The sequence below is a fragment of the Trichosurus vulpecula genome, chromosome 1, assembly GCF_011100635.1.
Source record: "Trichosurus vulpecula isolate mTriVul1 chromosome 1, mTriVul1.pri, whole genome shotgun sequence".
In the NCBI taxonomy this organism is placed as follows: domain Eukaryota; kingdom Metazoa; phylum Chordata; class Mammalia; order Diprotodontia; family Phalangeridae; genus Trichosurus; species Trichosurus vulpecula.
Genome location: NC_050573.1, coordinates 270,080,079 through 270,097,028, shown reverse-complemented (window position 1 = coordinate 270,097,028; position 16,950 = coordinate 270,080,079). Strand labels below are relative to the sequence as shown.

Sequence of the window (16,950 nt, the reverse complement as noted above, 5' to 3'; positions counted from 1 at the left end):
GGGAAGAAAGATGTTGTAGCTTGAGAAAAGTCCTTAGAAGAATGGTTAAGGGAAAGCTTTCATAATTAAGGAGACCTTAGCATGGAGGAGTGATCTAGGCACAGGGCTTCTTAAACTTTTTCCACTTTCAATCCCTTTTTGAGAGTTTCAGCAGCATTCAGCATGGCCTGAGGGCATGTGCAGTGCAGAGTGCACACGCTATGTGTTCAGAACCAAGGCTGAAGTTGCACAATGCAACACTGCTAGAAACACCTTGGATTCACTATGGATCTGATTTTGAATTAATTTTTGGTTGTTGTGTGTTCAGAAACCTTTTACTGTTGCCAATTTTTGGGGGGTTGTGACCCACAGTTCAAGAAGCGAAGGATGATCACTGAAGCAGGCTGAAGGGGATGCAATCTGATCATAGGAGTAGCTCCTTAGTAGAGAATAGAAGGGAAAGAGAAGAGAATAGGTGGTGCACTGAGAAGTTGAGAGGTGATGAAAGGGAGATGAGAGATTCCCTGTCTTTGTTGTAGTGGGAGGCCAAGCAATCAGTTTTAAGTGTGAGGCCTGGGATATGCTTGGGATCGTGAGGAAGGAGTTTGGGATAGTTGCTGTTACAATGAGCCAAAAGGAGTAAATTAGAAGTACAGCTGAGCAGCATCAAGGGCTTGGCTGAGATTATGCATCTTACATCTTTAGTGGGCAAGATCAGAATAGGGCACAACAGAATATTGGAGTCAGAAAATCCCGAGTTTTAATCCTTCCTCAAACACTTATTAGCTATGTAGCCCTGGGCGGGTCATTTCATTTATCCCAAGTTTCTTTTACGCGTCTATAGAATGAGAATAATGATAGCACTTGACTCCCAGGGTTGCTGTGAGGGTCAAATAAGAAAATACTTGTAAAGCACTTGGCACAATGCCTGGCATGTAGTAATAATAAATTAGTAATAGTAATATGACTATTATATATATATCAATAGTAATAGCAAAAAGCAATAATAAAAATAAATGTTAACTATTGTTGTAATCACTGTGATTCCTCCTGGTGCAGGACCTTTTGGTTGCAATCTCTCTTATCACCCTTTTAACCATTAAGGATCCAGTTCAGGCAAGGCTGGTGAGAGCTATGTAAAAGTAGATTTTTAAGTGACTGACAAGATTCCAATCTAGTTTACCTATTAGTGAAGGGGAAGTGGTCATACAACACGCCATCAGCTCTCCTGTGAGTACAAATTTAGAACTAAGAGAACCTTAGAGATTAGCTAATCCAACTTCTTTATTTTATAAAAAAGGAAATTAAGGCCCGGAGAAGTGATTTACCCAAATTCACAGGCAGTAACAGAGCCCCAACTCCAAATCCTGCTCTCTTTCTACTATACAATGCTCCCATGACCATCACTGAATAGCAGCAGATTTTTGTTCATTTCTTGAGGTAGCTGTTTCCCTAGTGGTGGCCAGAGCCTAGGTATGGTGATGTTTTATGCTTTTAAAAAAAACTAGCCAATAGGCTCAGATGTCACATTTTTGCATTGTGTTATGGTGTAAAGCTACCCTGAATTGTACTGGTGGTAACGTTGCATACCAGTTGCTTCTGGTCAGAATCTTTCTGACAACAGTGAAAAAGCAAGGGGCCAACATCATTGTCACTGTCATCTGAACCTTCAAGAAAAGAAAGTCGATTGTGGCAGCTTTTGAAACCTTGTGACATTTCTTTGGCATTTCTAATCTTAAATATTTGTATTCATAAGAACACAGGAAATTAAATTGGGAGTCTTTCCTCCTACACATGCCTCAGATGAACTCTTCTTGGGATAATATTGTATCAGTCAGACATTTTGATGTGTATGGGTTAAACTCAAAACTTATGTTATTAAAACATTTTATGACAGTGTATTCTCTCTGGACTACATATAGTCTTCAGAAGCATGTGCAGAGGGGAGGGCAATACAATTCCCATTCCAGACTCATGTACCCTCAAATCACCAATCTTTGGACTTTTCTAGATGTCTCTGTGGTGTTAGGTAGGTGCATTTTGTTTGAGCAATATTTGGGGCTTGATTCACCACTCCAGTATTTAGACTTACAAACACCCGATTGAACTAAGGAATTTTGGCTAGAAGGATATTTTATCTGTATTACATGCAAAGTTTCACAAAGGGAAGCCACTATAGCCTCTTCCATTGTTCTGCAAGACTACTTCCACAAAACCAGGAGTAAGAAATACAGCAAGACTCAGCTTTATTTAACCTGCAGTTAGAGCTCAAAAGAAAGTTCAGAAGTATTGGATCCCACTTTTTCCTATTTTGGGGAGCAGGCATGGAGAAGGGCAGAGGAGAGTGGGGGTGATGGTGACAGGAGAAATTGACAGCAAAGTGCAGTGTTGGACTTTCATAGGAGCCTAGGTTAAACCGGGAAGAACCTTGCAGTGTAACCCCTTCATTTTAGAGATGAGGAAACTGAGGCTCAGGGAAGAAACTCAGCAACAGAGCTGAAGTTTGAACCAGGTCTTCTGATATTAAATTCAACCCTCTTGTTACTCCATCACTAAGAGCTGTTTGTAGCTGGGAAAGTCAGCAGCTCATCAACTGTAATAAGGGTGGGGGCACAGTGCCATAGAATCAAATTAATTAATTAATTAAATTTCCATTCTTCCAGCTTCTGGATTTGTCAGATTCAGATGCCGAGGGGGTGAGTTCCTTCCAAGCTACTCTTACCCTGTGCTGAATATACCTGAAGGCAAAGCGCAGGGGAAAAGAAGTTAAAGCAGGTAATATAGGCAGAATCTTGAACAAGTTTAAAAACTGTTAATATTTTATTAGGTGCCCATGATATGCTTTGCCATGTTAGGATCAAATACAATTACTCCTTTTATCAGTCACATACTTTACTGGGATGGGGCTCATTTAGCCCAGGAATGTCAAAACAGAATATCAAAAGCAGCCCCTAAAATTTCTGGCTATTTGCTGTAGGAAGAGGGGTCAGTCTCTCTATGGCTTTGGGGAACAAGTGGGATGGCTGCAAGATGGCTGTGCACTTAGGAGTGGGGGTTTTGGGGTATACATACCCTTTTCCATTATATCTAAAATTTAAAATGACAATGGATCTTAGCAATTGATTTTGAAACCTGTAGGCTTTGGGGTTTCTGAACTACCTGGGGAAGAGGGTCATTATCAGAGAGGCTCTGCCACTGACTAAAGAAAACCATCAAACCTTGTGTTTTCACTCCGTGTCAAAGCCATCATTTTATTCATCTGGGCTGGATCGCCCTTTCTCCCCCACCTAAGACATCTACTCTATCTGGGGAAAGTTGGAATATTTCTCTTCTTTGGTAAGCTAGGACCCTCATCAGAACATGTGCTAAGACAGAAGAATATTACCACAAAGCTTCCTCAGGTATAACAATGATGTGTGTACATGATGTGAATATTCAGTAAGTTACTGCAGGTATCAATATATTACACAACTCTCTACCTCAGTCTCTAATTTCATCTCAGTCATGAAGTACCTCAAGATGACATTCTCAGGAGCCTGGAAGAGTTTTTAAAGAGAAGAAGGAGAATTGGGTTGTCACATGTGAAGTAGGATGTGGCTCTAGCATATGGGGCACATGGAAGAGGTCTAGGCAAGATAGAAGGGAACGAAATACATGAAAAGGAAAGATTTCTGGACACATCAGGTCAAGACTACGAGAAAATGAAAGAGGAAGTAATAAAAGGAGGAAGAGTTGAAAGACAATGGGACCATGGAGAAATATTAGGAAGCCCATGAATTATCTTTTAGAGGTTTAGTTGGGAATGTCTTCACATTGTGAACCTCTCCTCCACCCCCAAATTGTTGTGCAGGATTCTAATTGTGCTAAGATGACAATTATGGTGTCTATGGATACAATCAATTAAATGAAAAGGTACCAGCTATGCAGATCCTGCTTGAATACGGTACTATACCTGTGAATACGGAATATGAGCAGACATGGCATCTGGAAATGGTAACCACAGAATGTTTTAGAAAGGGCGTATTTTATAAAACACAGGAAAAGAATGGAAACATAGGGGAAAAAACCCACAAAACCTGTGACTGCACTACTCTTTTCCATTATATCCAAAATTTAAAATGACAATGGATCTTAGCAATTGATTTTGAAGCCTGTGGCAAAAGAAGCGGTCTACTTTGCACTCATGAAAGGATATTTAGGCCTCTAGGTAATCAATTTCTTTTCTATTTTATTCCTGAAGTTACCAAATTGTATAAGCAGAACTGGAAACTATTCATTTTAATCAGACAGCTCCAGGCAATCAGTGCCATTGGTTTTTTTTCTCCAGCCGTTTGTCCTTTTTTTTTTTTTGTAAGTTGACAGTAGTTGAGAAGGCAACACACAAGGAAAATCTTGTTTTAAAAAATGCTATCGGACCAGTGCATGTTGAAATAAAAACAATCAAACAACAGACATATTAGGTATTTACATGGTAATATAAGTGAAAGGTTACAAGCATGAGGCTTTTTTTTTTTTGTCATCCAATGCTTATAGAAAAGTTTAGTAAACAAAAATATGTCTTTTCGAACCTTGCACCACAGACAGGAAGTATAGTAATTCCTTAGAGCCTTAGCTGCTGGCTATAAATAGTCCCACACAAATATCCAATTACTTAGAAATCATAGTCTGAATCATGAAAAACAAATCAATCCATTAAGGCATATACTACAATGCAGTTAAAATTAAACATTTGGTAATAAAAATGCCTCTCCAAACACCGGAAGCAGCTAAAGAAATAAGTCTTTCCATTTTCCTGCCCATAATGCCTTAACTGAGTAGCTAGAGAAAGTTCTTTAGACACCATAATCTTACTGCTGTTTCTAATGCCCAATCAAAGGTTATTGAAAATTTCCATACATGGCAAATTACAGTTTGTCACCAGAACATAGATCTTCTTTAAAATATAAAACACTGACATTAAAATGAAAAATCTTGGTCCCTTTCCACTGAAGAAAAGACTGCTGCTGAACTGTACCTGCAGCAGAATGATTTTTATGGGGTGGGAGTGGGTGTTTCTCAGCCACTGACTTCACATGGAATGTGATTAGTTTAATGACATTTCCCCACCCTTTTTAAATGAGTCCAAATCTATGGAAAATACAAAAAATTCCTGCAATGTGTAATCACTGATGGTGACTTTATAAATGAGTACATTTGATTTGAAAACAGTTGTGTCACAACTTGCCGATATGGATCACATTTTAAAGTAATTTTTGCATTTCCACCTAGAAATTCAGGATCAGAGTGTGTATATTTTAATTGGGATCTATTCTTTTCCTTCTAAGTTTGGATTCAGATAGTGGCTTAGACAGATAAGGTTACCAGCAGATGAGCAGTCTCATCTGAGCCAGTCAGTCCCCAGATATTCTTTTCAATTCCGTTCTATCAGTCGAGAAACAGGGTATCTCTTTCTGTGTATAGTATACAGAATCTTCCTGAGTTATTTCAGCCTTTAATTTCAGGAACCAGGCGCAGTGGCTAATCCAGGCACACTGAAATAACTTGTGCGACCAGTTTTTGGGGTGTGTGTGTGTGCGCGCGTGTGTATGTGTGTAATGTGGTATCTGTCTATGCCAATTGGGAAATAAAAAGTATTTCTTTGTTCTAAGGCTGTTGTTGATATTGCACTTCTGTTGCTGTGTAGAAGTCATCCAGCACACTCTGTAAATAATCGAATGTTGGCCTTTCTTCTGCTTTCTCCTTCCAGCACATTTTCATGATCTCATAGAGCTCATCTGGACAGTTTTCCATGCGTGGCATCCTGTATCCCTGCCCCAGAGCCATCATCACATCAGCATTAGTCCTCCCTGAGGCAAACAAAACACACCGTTCAGAAAACCAGTCTGAGAAGTCTGCTCGCAGGTAGGGCAGTGTTCTCCTGCTACCCACGGCCTGCAGTCATTAACATAAGCAAGTTTGAGAGGCTAAGGAGACTGTTCTGACAGATTAAAAATATACATTTTCACTCCTGGGTTTCCAAGGTAGTATTTAGCCTGCCAAATAATTCAGAATGAGGCATCAGGGAAATAAGACTGTGTGTACCCCAAGAGCCAGCAGAGTTTGTAGAAAGCAAGTCTTTTTGCTCAGTCTCATCCAATTTCCTTCAATGATTTGAGCTAATATATGCTGGAGTTCATCTATGTGGGGCATTTGTTCTCTTTTTTTAAGCCCACCCATCCATTCCCAGCTGTCAAAACCTTCCTCCTAGCCTTCTCAATTCTCTTGTTCCTTCTATCCTTCTTATTTACACTCTTAGGTTCTATCAACATGGTCCAAGTCAAATAAAAGTTTGTAAAATTGCCCAGAAAAGTGAGGGGTGGGTTACCCAGTCAAACCAATCTGGGTCATTCAAACAAAAGTGGGCTCTTTTGATTGCTAGGATGAGTCCCAACCTACCAAATGTCATGGCAAGGATGCTAGATTCAGCATCTGAGGAACTGGATTCAAATTGTGGCTGTTTCCTTTACTACTTGAGTGACCTCAGGTAAAGCACTTAACATCTCTGGTAAGTTTGGGCCTCTGGGCCTTAATTTGATCATCTGGGTAATGAGGGCAGTTTCCAGCTCTAAATTTATGATCCTGTGATTTGTTTGCAAAGGCACAGACTGATGATCTGGGTGAGATCAACCATCTATACATAACGTATTTCTGTAAACTCACTGAATCATCTTTTCACAGAGAAAAATGTCTGGGGATAGAGATAAGTGAGCTTGAACCACGTCCCATTATCTAAACTCGGCCTTTTTCTTTTACGTTTTAAATAGTATTTTATTTCTTCCAATTACATGCGATGACAATTTTTTACATTCATTTAAAAATTTTTTTGAGTTCCAAGTTCCAAAATTTCTCCCTCCCTTCCTCTCCTCCCTACTCCCTAAGATGGTAAGCAGTTTTGTATAGATTATATATGTTCAGCCTTTTTAAAATTCAAAAACTTCACACTCTATCTGTAGTGTCTGACATTATTTGAATTTGGTGGTAAATGATGTGGCATGACAAAGAAAGCTTCTCCATTACTGGAGCTATGAGAATTTAGGAAGGATGGTTGGATCTCCAGGACTAATGGAAAGCCTGATCTGTCGACAATAAGGTGACTCTTTATGCTTCAAGGATTTGGTTCAGTTTTTCCAGAAGGGGTCATCCATTATCTGAAGGAGGGCCAGGGCTTAAGAGGGATAAGGGTGCTAAAGAGCAGTAAGTGAAGGGTGCTTAACAATGCAATTCAACAAACACTTATTAGAGGCCTACTATGTGCAAGGTATTATGCTAGGTAGGCATCAGGACTACGAAAAAAAAGGGGGGGGTGAAATAGTCCTTGCCTTCTTGTTTATATTTTAATTGAATACATCACGTGGATCAAGCAGGCTCGAATTCAACAAATATTTATTGAGAACCTACTATGAATAAGACAATGGTCTCAGCACTGCAATGAGCTGTGCGGTTGTTTTTCCTCACAAATGTTAGACATCTAACATAAATCGAATTTTTTTTAGAAAAGTCTAGACAGCAGCAATGGATTATTCCATAAATCACATTTTGACTCTGTTGTAGTTTACAAAGTGCTATAGTACAAGTATTATCAACTCCATTTTACAGATGAGGACACTGAGGCTTTATAATGTTAAGTGGCTCACCTAGGGACACGTGGCTATAAAGTATCAAAGCTATAAAGTACCAACCCAGGCTTACTGATTATAAATCCAGAGCAACTTCTTTTTTTTTTTGAGGGGGGAAGGCAAGACAATTGGGGTTAAGTGACTTGTCCAAGGTCACACAGCTAGTAAGTGTCAAGTGTCTGAGGCCAGATTTGAACTCAGGTCCTCCTGACTCCAGGACTGGTGTTCTATTCACTGCACTACCTAGCTGCCTCAATCCAGAGCAATTTCTAGCAAATTATGTTATACTCTAATAATTCGAAAATCATAATATTAGGCTGTGAAGAACTGAGAAAATGGCCATGGCTCTTATACAGATTCCATATATGGAGATATGGTTATATATTCCCAGTATACATTTCTTTGGTTTATTCTAAAACATACAAACATACACATACATATATGTATATGTGTACATATGTATGTACACATACAAATTACAGATATTTATATGTAAAAATTACATACGCTGATATATAAGCCAATACATATTCATATATACTATATCTATCTATCTATCTATCTATCTATCTATCTATCTATCTATCTATCTATCTATTTATTTATGTATATTTGGTAAACCTCTCAAGAAGTAATGGGTTTCTAACTGTTTTCCCTTCCTCCTGTCTCTTTCCTTTCTAAGTTAAGTTTCATGCAGGTGACAAATGAATCTTCTGACTGTACAAATCTGACCACGTCACCCTTCTGTTAAAACAAAACAACTTCAGTCACTGCCTTTTCCTATTAGGAAAAGGCAATGACTGACATTTTCCTTTGTCTGACATTGAAGGTCCTTTGTAATTTGGCATCATTTTACTTTTCCAGTCTTCCCCCCCACCGCACCCCCCCACACACACACACACTATGTACCTTTACACATTTTGTATTCCAGACAAACTGTTTCCCAGTCTTGCCCTCCTCTCTCCTGCCCCCATGTATTTGCTTAGGTCATCTTCACATGCCTAGAATTCATTCCCACCTCACTGCCCAGCTGAGGCATTATCTCTTCCATGAAGCCTTCTCTGAACTTCTAACCTCCACTGAAAGTTATTTCTCCCTCCTGGAAATTCATTTGTCTGGGTCATTTCTTTGCCCTAATCACATTCAACCCTTACTAGATTGTAAGTCCCTTGAGGGCAACGATTGTGTTGTTTTTTTTCATTCTTATATCTAACACAATGCCTTGATATAGTTAACTCAATAAATATTGGTTCAATTTGACAAAAGTGCTCAAGTGATCTCACTAGGGAAATCAATCAAACAAAAGGGAGGGGGATTTATAATTTGGAAGCTAGTAAAGTGAAAAACAAAACTTAGCATTTACATTTTTTCCATGTATAATACCTTATGGCTTTATGGCTCTATGTTTACTACCTCTGCTTCATTTTTTAGATGCATTTGGCCCATTATGTTTCTTGTTTTTAGTAAGCAATTCACCACCTACTTTTGGTGTTGGTTTAGTGCTGGCCCTTTATTGGCTTCTATCCCATTTTAGTTGTATTTTTTTTAAAATTATGTATGTAGTTTTATTTTTTTTTAACTATGTATTGTGTTGATGCTGCATTTTTAAAGTATGAACCATGTGAAATGTTGGCTTAGAACATAAGCTTCTGGGGTAAAGAACTACACACTCTGTCAGAATCATGTTAGGATGTTAGAGCTGGAAAGCATCTTACAGATAATCTCATTCAAATGCTTTTTGTACATACCCTGTGTAGCAATCATCAGGTGGTGACAGCTCAACTAACTAAGACCATCCCTTATCTCTGCCATAGATTTACCATTAGAGGTTCTTGGGTAAACTCTAAAAGACAGATTTGGAGAGGGAAGTATCTGAGTAGCTCCCCCCACCCCCAATTTAATGCAGAATATCATTAGGGTTGCATGCACTCAAGCTGACTTCCTCCGGTTACAATTGGTATCGATTTTGAGACATTCAAGACACTGGCACAGGATTGCCCAGCATGTAGTGCCTGAATCAAAGAAGGTTTCGTGTTCTATGAGCAAAGCAGAATTGTAGCAGCTCAAAAGAAATATGAGATGAGCAAATTTAGGGACACCTCTACCACAAAGGTTCATATAGACTATTTGTACCCGATTTGTGGTAGAGCCTTCCAAGTTCACATTGGTCTAATCAGCCACAGTCGTACACAATGTACACTGACCCCGAAATCATGATGTCATTTTGGTCCTCTTCAATTACTCAGGGAAGAGACCCAAGGGAGGCTACAGATACAGGTCTGGAAAAGCTAAATATTATGATCTAAGCGACACGTTGAATAAATGTTCTAGATCCTGATAGCAGTTCTTATGGTGAAACATTTTTGCCCACTCTTACTTCAGAAGCACAATCTTTGAATATTTACAGGATAGGAATTGACTAAATGGAAAGCTTCACACAAATGTCAATGTAATGCCTGAAGCCCAGGGAGAAATTTGCATAACTTTCTTTATTTGGGGTTTCTGTTCACCACTGAAGAGCTGTGGTGTGGTATTTCCAAGGCTCATGCACCGCTAGAGTCCTTATATCTAGCCTGATTCTCCTGGACCAGCTTCAGAAGGAAGGAATGCTTTTACTTCTATTAAGTTGTAGGTTTCCCACCGTGGAGGTCTAATGTTCAGTATAATATATTTATAACAATTGCAGATTTGGTTGGGGATTGCTCTTCCCCTTCCCTTCTAGGGTGTCCTTAGTTAAGTAAATAAGGTCAGATGGCTCCCATAGAAGCTACTTCCTCCTAAGGGTTTTCTGCTCCCATCCCTACTCCCAGCTCTTTTTCTCATCATTCATATGTGTCCTCCTACATTCATTTTTTTGAAGTTATTTCTTTTTTTGGCAGTGAAGCAGCAGCTTCTGAGTACCCAGACAGAGCAAACACAGCTGGGGAGTAGTTGAAGATTTGACATGCTGTCACTGGTTGTTTTGCCACATGGAAGGAAAGGAATAATCTGGCTGATAAAATGAAAAGAGCACTTAACTCTGGGGTTTACCATAAATGCTGATTACCTGTAGTCATGAGTGTGTTGGACTGGGTGGCCTCTGAGATCCCTTCCAACTCAAGACAGTGAGGTGACACAGTGAGTAAGAAGGCTTGATTTAGAGTGGGGAAAACAGTTCAAATCCCACCTCGGACACCAGCTACATGACCCTGGTGAGTCATTTAACCTTTCTCAGCCTCAGTTTCCTCTTATGTAAAGTGGAGATACCTACCTCACAGGGTTGTTGTGAGGATCAAATAATACAGGTACAGGGCTTTGTTTTGTTTGCTTTGCAAACAAAGACTAGCCATTATTAAATTTATTGTTATACACGTGCTTTTTACATAAGCCAGGTAAGCATGGAGAAACGATTAGGACACAGAGAGTTGAGAAAGGGGAAAAGAGGGAGGTGGAGGAGGAGGAGGAAGAGGAAGACTGTCATGGTGGTGATGGCAACAGACTAAGGACAGAATAATGTAGAGACAGAATAAGAAACAACCCCTCTGACTGATAAGTTAGACAAACAGGTTCCTGTGCTCAGTAATCCCTAAAAGTATTCATGTGAGTCACCTTTGCTCCAAGTGCATTTGTGAAAACAGCTTTGTGAACTTCATTATGCGTTATTACATAAAAGACTTTAAGAGAAGGGTGATCTCTCATACAGGAACTAGACGGGACATCTCATTCTATCATAATATTAAAGATTCTACTTTTAATGCCACTTGTGCCTAGAATGATGCTCGAAGTAAACACCTAAAGGAAAACTTGGAGGAAATGGTAGTCTGGTGTCATGTTGACAGAAATATTATCATTGTCTTCTGATGAAGAATTTGGAGGCTCTGGAATAAGAACTTTTCCCCAAAGCATGCCAGCACTGATTCTAGAAATGAATCACAGACCTAGAGTTGGAAGTGACCTCAATGTTTATCTAATCCAATCCCCTCATTTTACAGATGAAGAAAGTGAGGTCTAGGGAGGCTCAGGGACTTGACCAAGGTCACACAGGTAGTGTCAGCAGTGGGATTTCAACCCAGTCCTTTCCCCCCCAGAGTTAGTGCTTTTTTCCACTGTGCCATACTCCTTTGTAATCCATGTGCAAATGTGTGAGTGAGATAGAACATTAGATGAAAGTTAACAAGGAGGTCCTATCTGAGCCATTGTTACTGTGATGCAGAAATCACAGATCATGTTTTAACAGTACTGGCAAATCAAAGGACCTGGAAAGCAAGAATAAAGAGGCAGAAAATTTGTAGAAGCTGAAGGAGGTTTGGCCTTTGACTTGTTAAACAGCCTTGTAGAAATAGAGCCATATTCTGTTGCCCAAGAGATTAGAAAGTTACAGATTTTTCTCTCCTTTTAATGAAAAAAAAAAGGAAAAATTAAAAGTGATGTGGAAGAACTCTTAAAAGAAAGAAATCAGGTTTCAAGATTACTGCTAACATCAGTGTCCATTCAACCCTCTTCCATCTATGCATGCATATTACAATATGATAATGACTCCAAATAATTGATCAAAGGTTAAATTATGCTCAACATAATCTGCTTAAAAGGCAAGGGAAGTCTATAGCTAATTTTAGAAAGGTTTCCAATAAAAATAAGTTATAAAGCTCTAAATCTTAAAGAGTTACCCTTTAGCTAATGAGAAAAACTCGGTATCTAGAACAACTCAATCCTTCCCAAGTTCTACATAATTCCATCTTAGTGTATGATTCTTGTTGCTACAATTCCAAGCCTAAGCAGTTGCCTTATTTATCTTTATTAGAATGGGAAAGCTGCTGGTAGTCAGAGAATCTCAGAGTTGGAAGGGTCCTCAAAGGCCACCAAGCCCAACCTGTCCCTGAATCAGAATTCCTCTCAACGTACTCTTCTGTTTTGTTCCACCTATCCTTTTAGTTGATTTTCCTTTCCCACGCATGCCAGGAAACCAAACAACATATCAAAGAATGAACACAACTGAGTGGATAACAAACAGGCTTATAATACCTGGATAGGGAATTTTCCCATACGTTACGATTTCATATAGGAGAATTCCAAAGGACCACACATCTGATTTAATAGTAAAGTATCCGAAGTTTATTGCCTCTGGAGCTGTCCACTTAATAGGGAATTTTGCACCTATGAAACAAGACATGTTTTGTTATGAACAGCTGGAAAAACTGTTAGCATACACCTGGGAAATAATACTTGTTTTAAAATATTTGTATTTGTCTAGATAAATACCTTTAAAGTATAAACCACTAGAGACATTAGCTTCCTCAAATTCTCAAAAAAAGGCTATCCAATTCTTTTAACTTATAAGTGGGAAAACAGATTTAGTTGTGTATTAGTTAAGGACTATAATTCTCAACAAATCTTAGGGTTTCCATGGCCACAAGTGATTTCTATATAAAGAATGAAAACTGAAGTGTTATGAGGGATGAGGTCTTTATATCCACAAAAGTCAAAGTACAGAGTCAGAATTAGCTTAGGAAGAGCCACTAATGCCTTTCTGCTGTTAGCAAATCAAAGGATTTAGGCTTGAACTTGGAGCACTTAGGAAACATTGAAGATGATGGAGTTTTCAGCAAGTATATTTTGCAGAGAGCTGAGCCTTCAACAGGACTTTACTTTGGTATTCTGTGTGGTGCCAGGTCAAAATTCAAGCAAAAAGAGCACTCTTATTTATATGACACATCTCAATGAAATATGAAAGAATGAAAGGAAACTTGAAAGACTTAGTGAAAGAATCTAAGGCTCTTCCTAAGGGGAGTCTTTATAATGAATTTAGTTCATCAGCCCAACTTCAGCTACTGTTTGTACTAATCCCACCTTCCAAACTTGATTAAGTGTAAGGGTGGAGCTAGAGAAACTGCTTAAGATGACTAGGTCTCTTTCAATATAACAGAAGCAGATATAGAACAAATTGCAACCATATTTTGAAGTTGTTTCTTTGTCAATTCTCTAAGTGGGGCCAATTCTTCCAAATGGCATCAGAAACAAATACATATGGCACACTCTTTTAAATTTCAAGAGAAATAACTGAGCCAACTCAGATGCTATCAAATTAATCCTTGTCCCTTTAGAATGAGAAAAGGTAATTAAAAATATTCCTCATATTGTTCATGAGGGAGAATGGCAGAATCCAAAGTGTCAGAGAAGACTACTGTTAAAATGATAGTCATTTTGTTTTAAACCTCACCAACATCCTTATTTTTTTTAAAACCTACATCTTTATTGATGATAATGAATAGATAGCCCTCAAAAACAGTATTGGGCATGATGTGCAAACAAAAAATTACTCAAGTTTTTTGTTGTCATTTTTTAATATGCTGGAAATTTATTTCTACTCCTTGATCTTGAATTAGTTAATATGCAATATCTGAACCAGGTTATGAAAGCAGGTTAATTTGCAACACTATGTTGAATTAAGTGAGCATTATGGTGACAACTTTACATTTTCATTTCTAATATAAGAGACTGGTCTAAATTATGTTTCTGGAGATAGATTTAACGTTACTAACATTTCCTGTGTAGTTAAGAAAGACTACTTTGCTTTCTAAGCAAAAACTTCCACATATATAATGCCAAAAAAAAATCCCAAATCAAATTTTATTTAACAAAAACCATTTTTGTCAGTTTGCTTAATCAGAGTGCAAATTGTAGTTTGCATTAATTTTCTAATCAAAATCATCTGGAGTCAATCAAGACGGCAATTAAAAAAGCCACTTATGATTGTTATCAGGATGGCAAATTAAACAAATGATTGTGCTACATTAACATTCTATAAACCAAGACTTTTTTTTAAAGATAGTAGTCACCTCATAAATAATCTGTACATGATACAAACCTGAAAATCATCATCATACCTTCCCTTGCCGTATACTCATTGTCTTCTATTATCCTAGCAAGGCCAAAATCAGCAATTTTGCACATCAGTGAATCTGAAACAAGAACATTAGCTGCTCTCAGGTCTCGATGGATGTAATTCTTCCTCTCAATGTATGCCATTCCTTCTGCGATCTGTAATGAGAAGAAGAGCTCTCATTTTCTGTCCTTAGCACATTATGCAGGACCAGCAAGGAAAAAAAAACCCACCCATTTTAATACCAGAATTTTGTTATCAATAGGTAAACCAAGATCACTGTTTTAAGGTTTTTTGGAAAGTACGATACTCTCCAACATTATAATGAAGATAAATCCTTTTCCTCTGAATGGTAATATTGCATTCTTATCGCTTCAAAGATTTTCCAAAAACGAAGTGACAACCTTCAAGATGCCCCTTCAAAGACATTGGTAGCAATGTTCCACTTCACAAATGAGACGGCAGAGGCAGAGATGGTACGTGAGTAACCAGAAGAAACAAATTAACGGGCAAAGGGCCAAAATAAGTCTATCTAAAGCACTGTTTGCTTAATACTATGGGCTTTATGTATGAGATTAGTCAACAGCTCCAGCTCTTTGTCTTTTAAAAGCTTTTACAGTTCTATTTTGAAGAGAATTTTAGTTTGATGGAGAATGGAAGCAGACACTGAAAATTTAAGTAAAATTATAAGATTAGACATATTGTTATTAGAAATTTAAATGATAACAACAATAATATAAAAAACAATTTTCAAAAACCTCAGGACTGATCAAAGCAGGGAACACAGTAACTTCAGAAGGCAGATGGTAAAAACTACCTCCCAGTTCTTGAGAGGTAATGAACTTGAGATCTGCATTCTCAGACATGGTATATACATTGGGGTATTTTGCTAGACTATATGTATTTGTTAGAACGAAGGGGTGAAAAAGGGTTTCGTGGGTAGAATATTAGTGTGTGGTGAGAGACAACTTTAAAAGAGCATCAACAGAGCATTTTTAAATCCAAAAAGAGGAAATAATTACATAGAGCAATTTTCTTACCACCCTGTTAAATTTTATATATGCATATATATGTAAAACTTCTTTTTAAAATAATGAGCATAGTTTACAGTTTCTTACATAAACTTCTTATAGTTTTTTAAACATATATTGAAATGTATGTGTTAGGATTACGTTCCTAAAACAAATTAAAAAAAAAGAAAATTTGCTACATTTCCAAAATATGATTTCCAAAACAATAGTACCAATTCAAAAGTTAAGTAAAATCCTTGCTTTAAACCTTTGAAGAATGTGTTGAGTTCGCTAAGAGGCAAACTATCGGATTAGTTGGCTTACCATAATTCAATTCAATAAAACACTTTTTAAGAATGTACTACAGTATATGGTTTAGTAGTTCATGATGTTTTCTGAATTGCCTTTTTTGAGTATTAATAAGATGCATGATTTAAAAAAAATTCCAGTCTACTACACTGAGAATGCAAGTTGGAAAATGATACAATTCTTACATTCCAAGTGTGTACACTGAAAGGAAATTGAGTCAATATGTATAGAAATAAATAAGATATAGGGCAAGGGAGATATCTCAAGTACTATGAGAAAAACTGAGGAGAGAGAAAGATTACTTTAAGCTAAAGGATAGGGAGTGAGAAAAGAGATTGAAATGATACCTAAGGTTGAAAGAAAAGTTTCAGATGATTACTGTGTCTGTAGATACTACTTTCTGTGCTAATTCATCCTAATTAAATGTATCTAAATGTCATATCTTAATAACATAATGCACATTTTAATTATGGGTAACTGATTAACTATTAGTTTATTTTTAATAGTTCCATAGAAATTGTAGTTCCTGTAAATTACCTTGCCCTGTACATCTAAGAGCAAAGGCCAAAAAATGATGTCACTGTATAGATGAAGGCTCACCTGTGCCTGGTAGCTGCAGCAACTCCTAACCTAGCAGAATTTTATGACCTCACTTCAGATCACTGACCACTTCTGACACAAAAAATTTTTTAAAAAGATTCCAAACAGGAGAGACTGATTTCCCAGTATCTTTTAGAAACTGTCATTTAGAAGATTCTGGCACGTTCATATCTATCTGTCTATCTATCTATCTGTCTGTCTGTCTGTATGTCTGTCTACCTATCGACATGTACCCATCCAACACACACATACACATTTAAGTTCTTAAACTTTAGAGTTGGTAACTTTTTTGTTCATGTGTCTGAACATATTTTGAAAATTGAATTCAACTGGTTATTTGCTCATCTCAAATAAAAGAAGAGAAAATGTATGTTAACATTTGAAATCAAGAATGTTTTAATTTAATTACTAAATTAATAAAATAACAACAGCTAACATTTACATAGCTCTTGGAGGTTTCCAAAGTGCTTTACATATATTATCTTATTAGATCTCACAACAACCCTTCCAGGTAGCTGCTATCATCATCCTCATTTTA

At 37.6% G+C, this 16,950-nt stretch overlaps 1 protein-coding gene across 3 annotated transcripts in view; it reads right to left on the bottom strand.

Annotated features, from left to right (window-relative positions):
• Positions 1-3,986: 3,986 nt before the first annotated feature.
• Positions 3,987-16,950, bottom strand: part of LYN (LYN proto-oncogene, Src family tyrosine kinase) — a 144,911-nt gene continuing 131,947 nt past the window's right edge. For all 3 annotated transcript variants that reach the window (XM_036756170.1, XM_036756178.1, XM_036756186.1), the window contains 3 exons: positions 14,498-14,651; positions 12,636-12,767; positions 3,987-5,825 (listed from right to left, as the gene is read on the bottom strand). In XM_036756170.1, the coding sequence (XP_036612065.1) occupies positions 5,623-5,825; positions 12,636-12,767; positions 14,498-14,651 (489 nt within the window). In that variant the 3' untranslated portion in view covers positions 3,987-5,622. The remainder of the gene's footprint in view (positions 5,826-12,635; positions 12,768-14,497; positions 14,652-16,950) is intronic.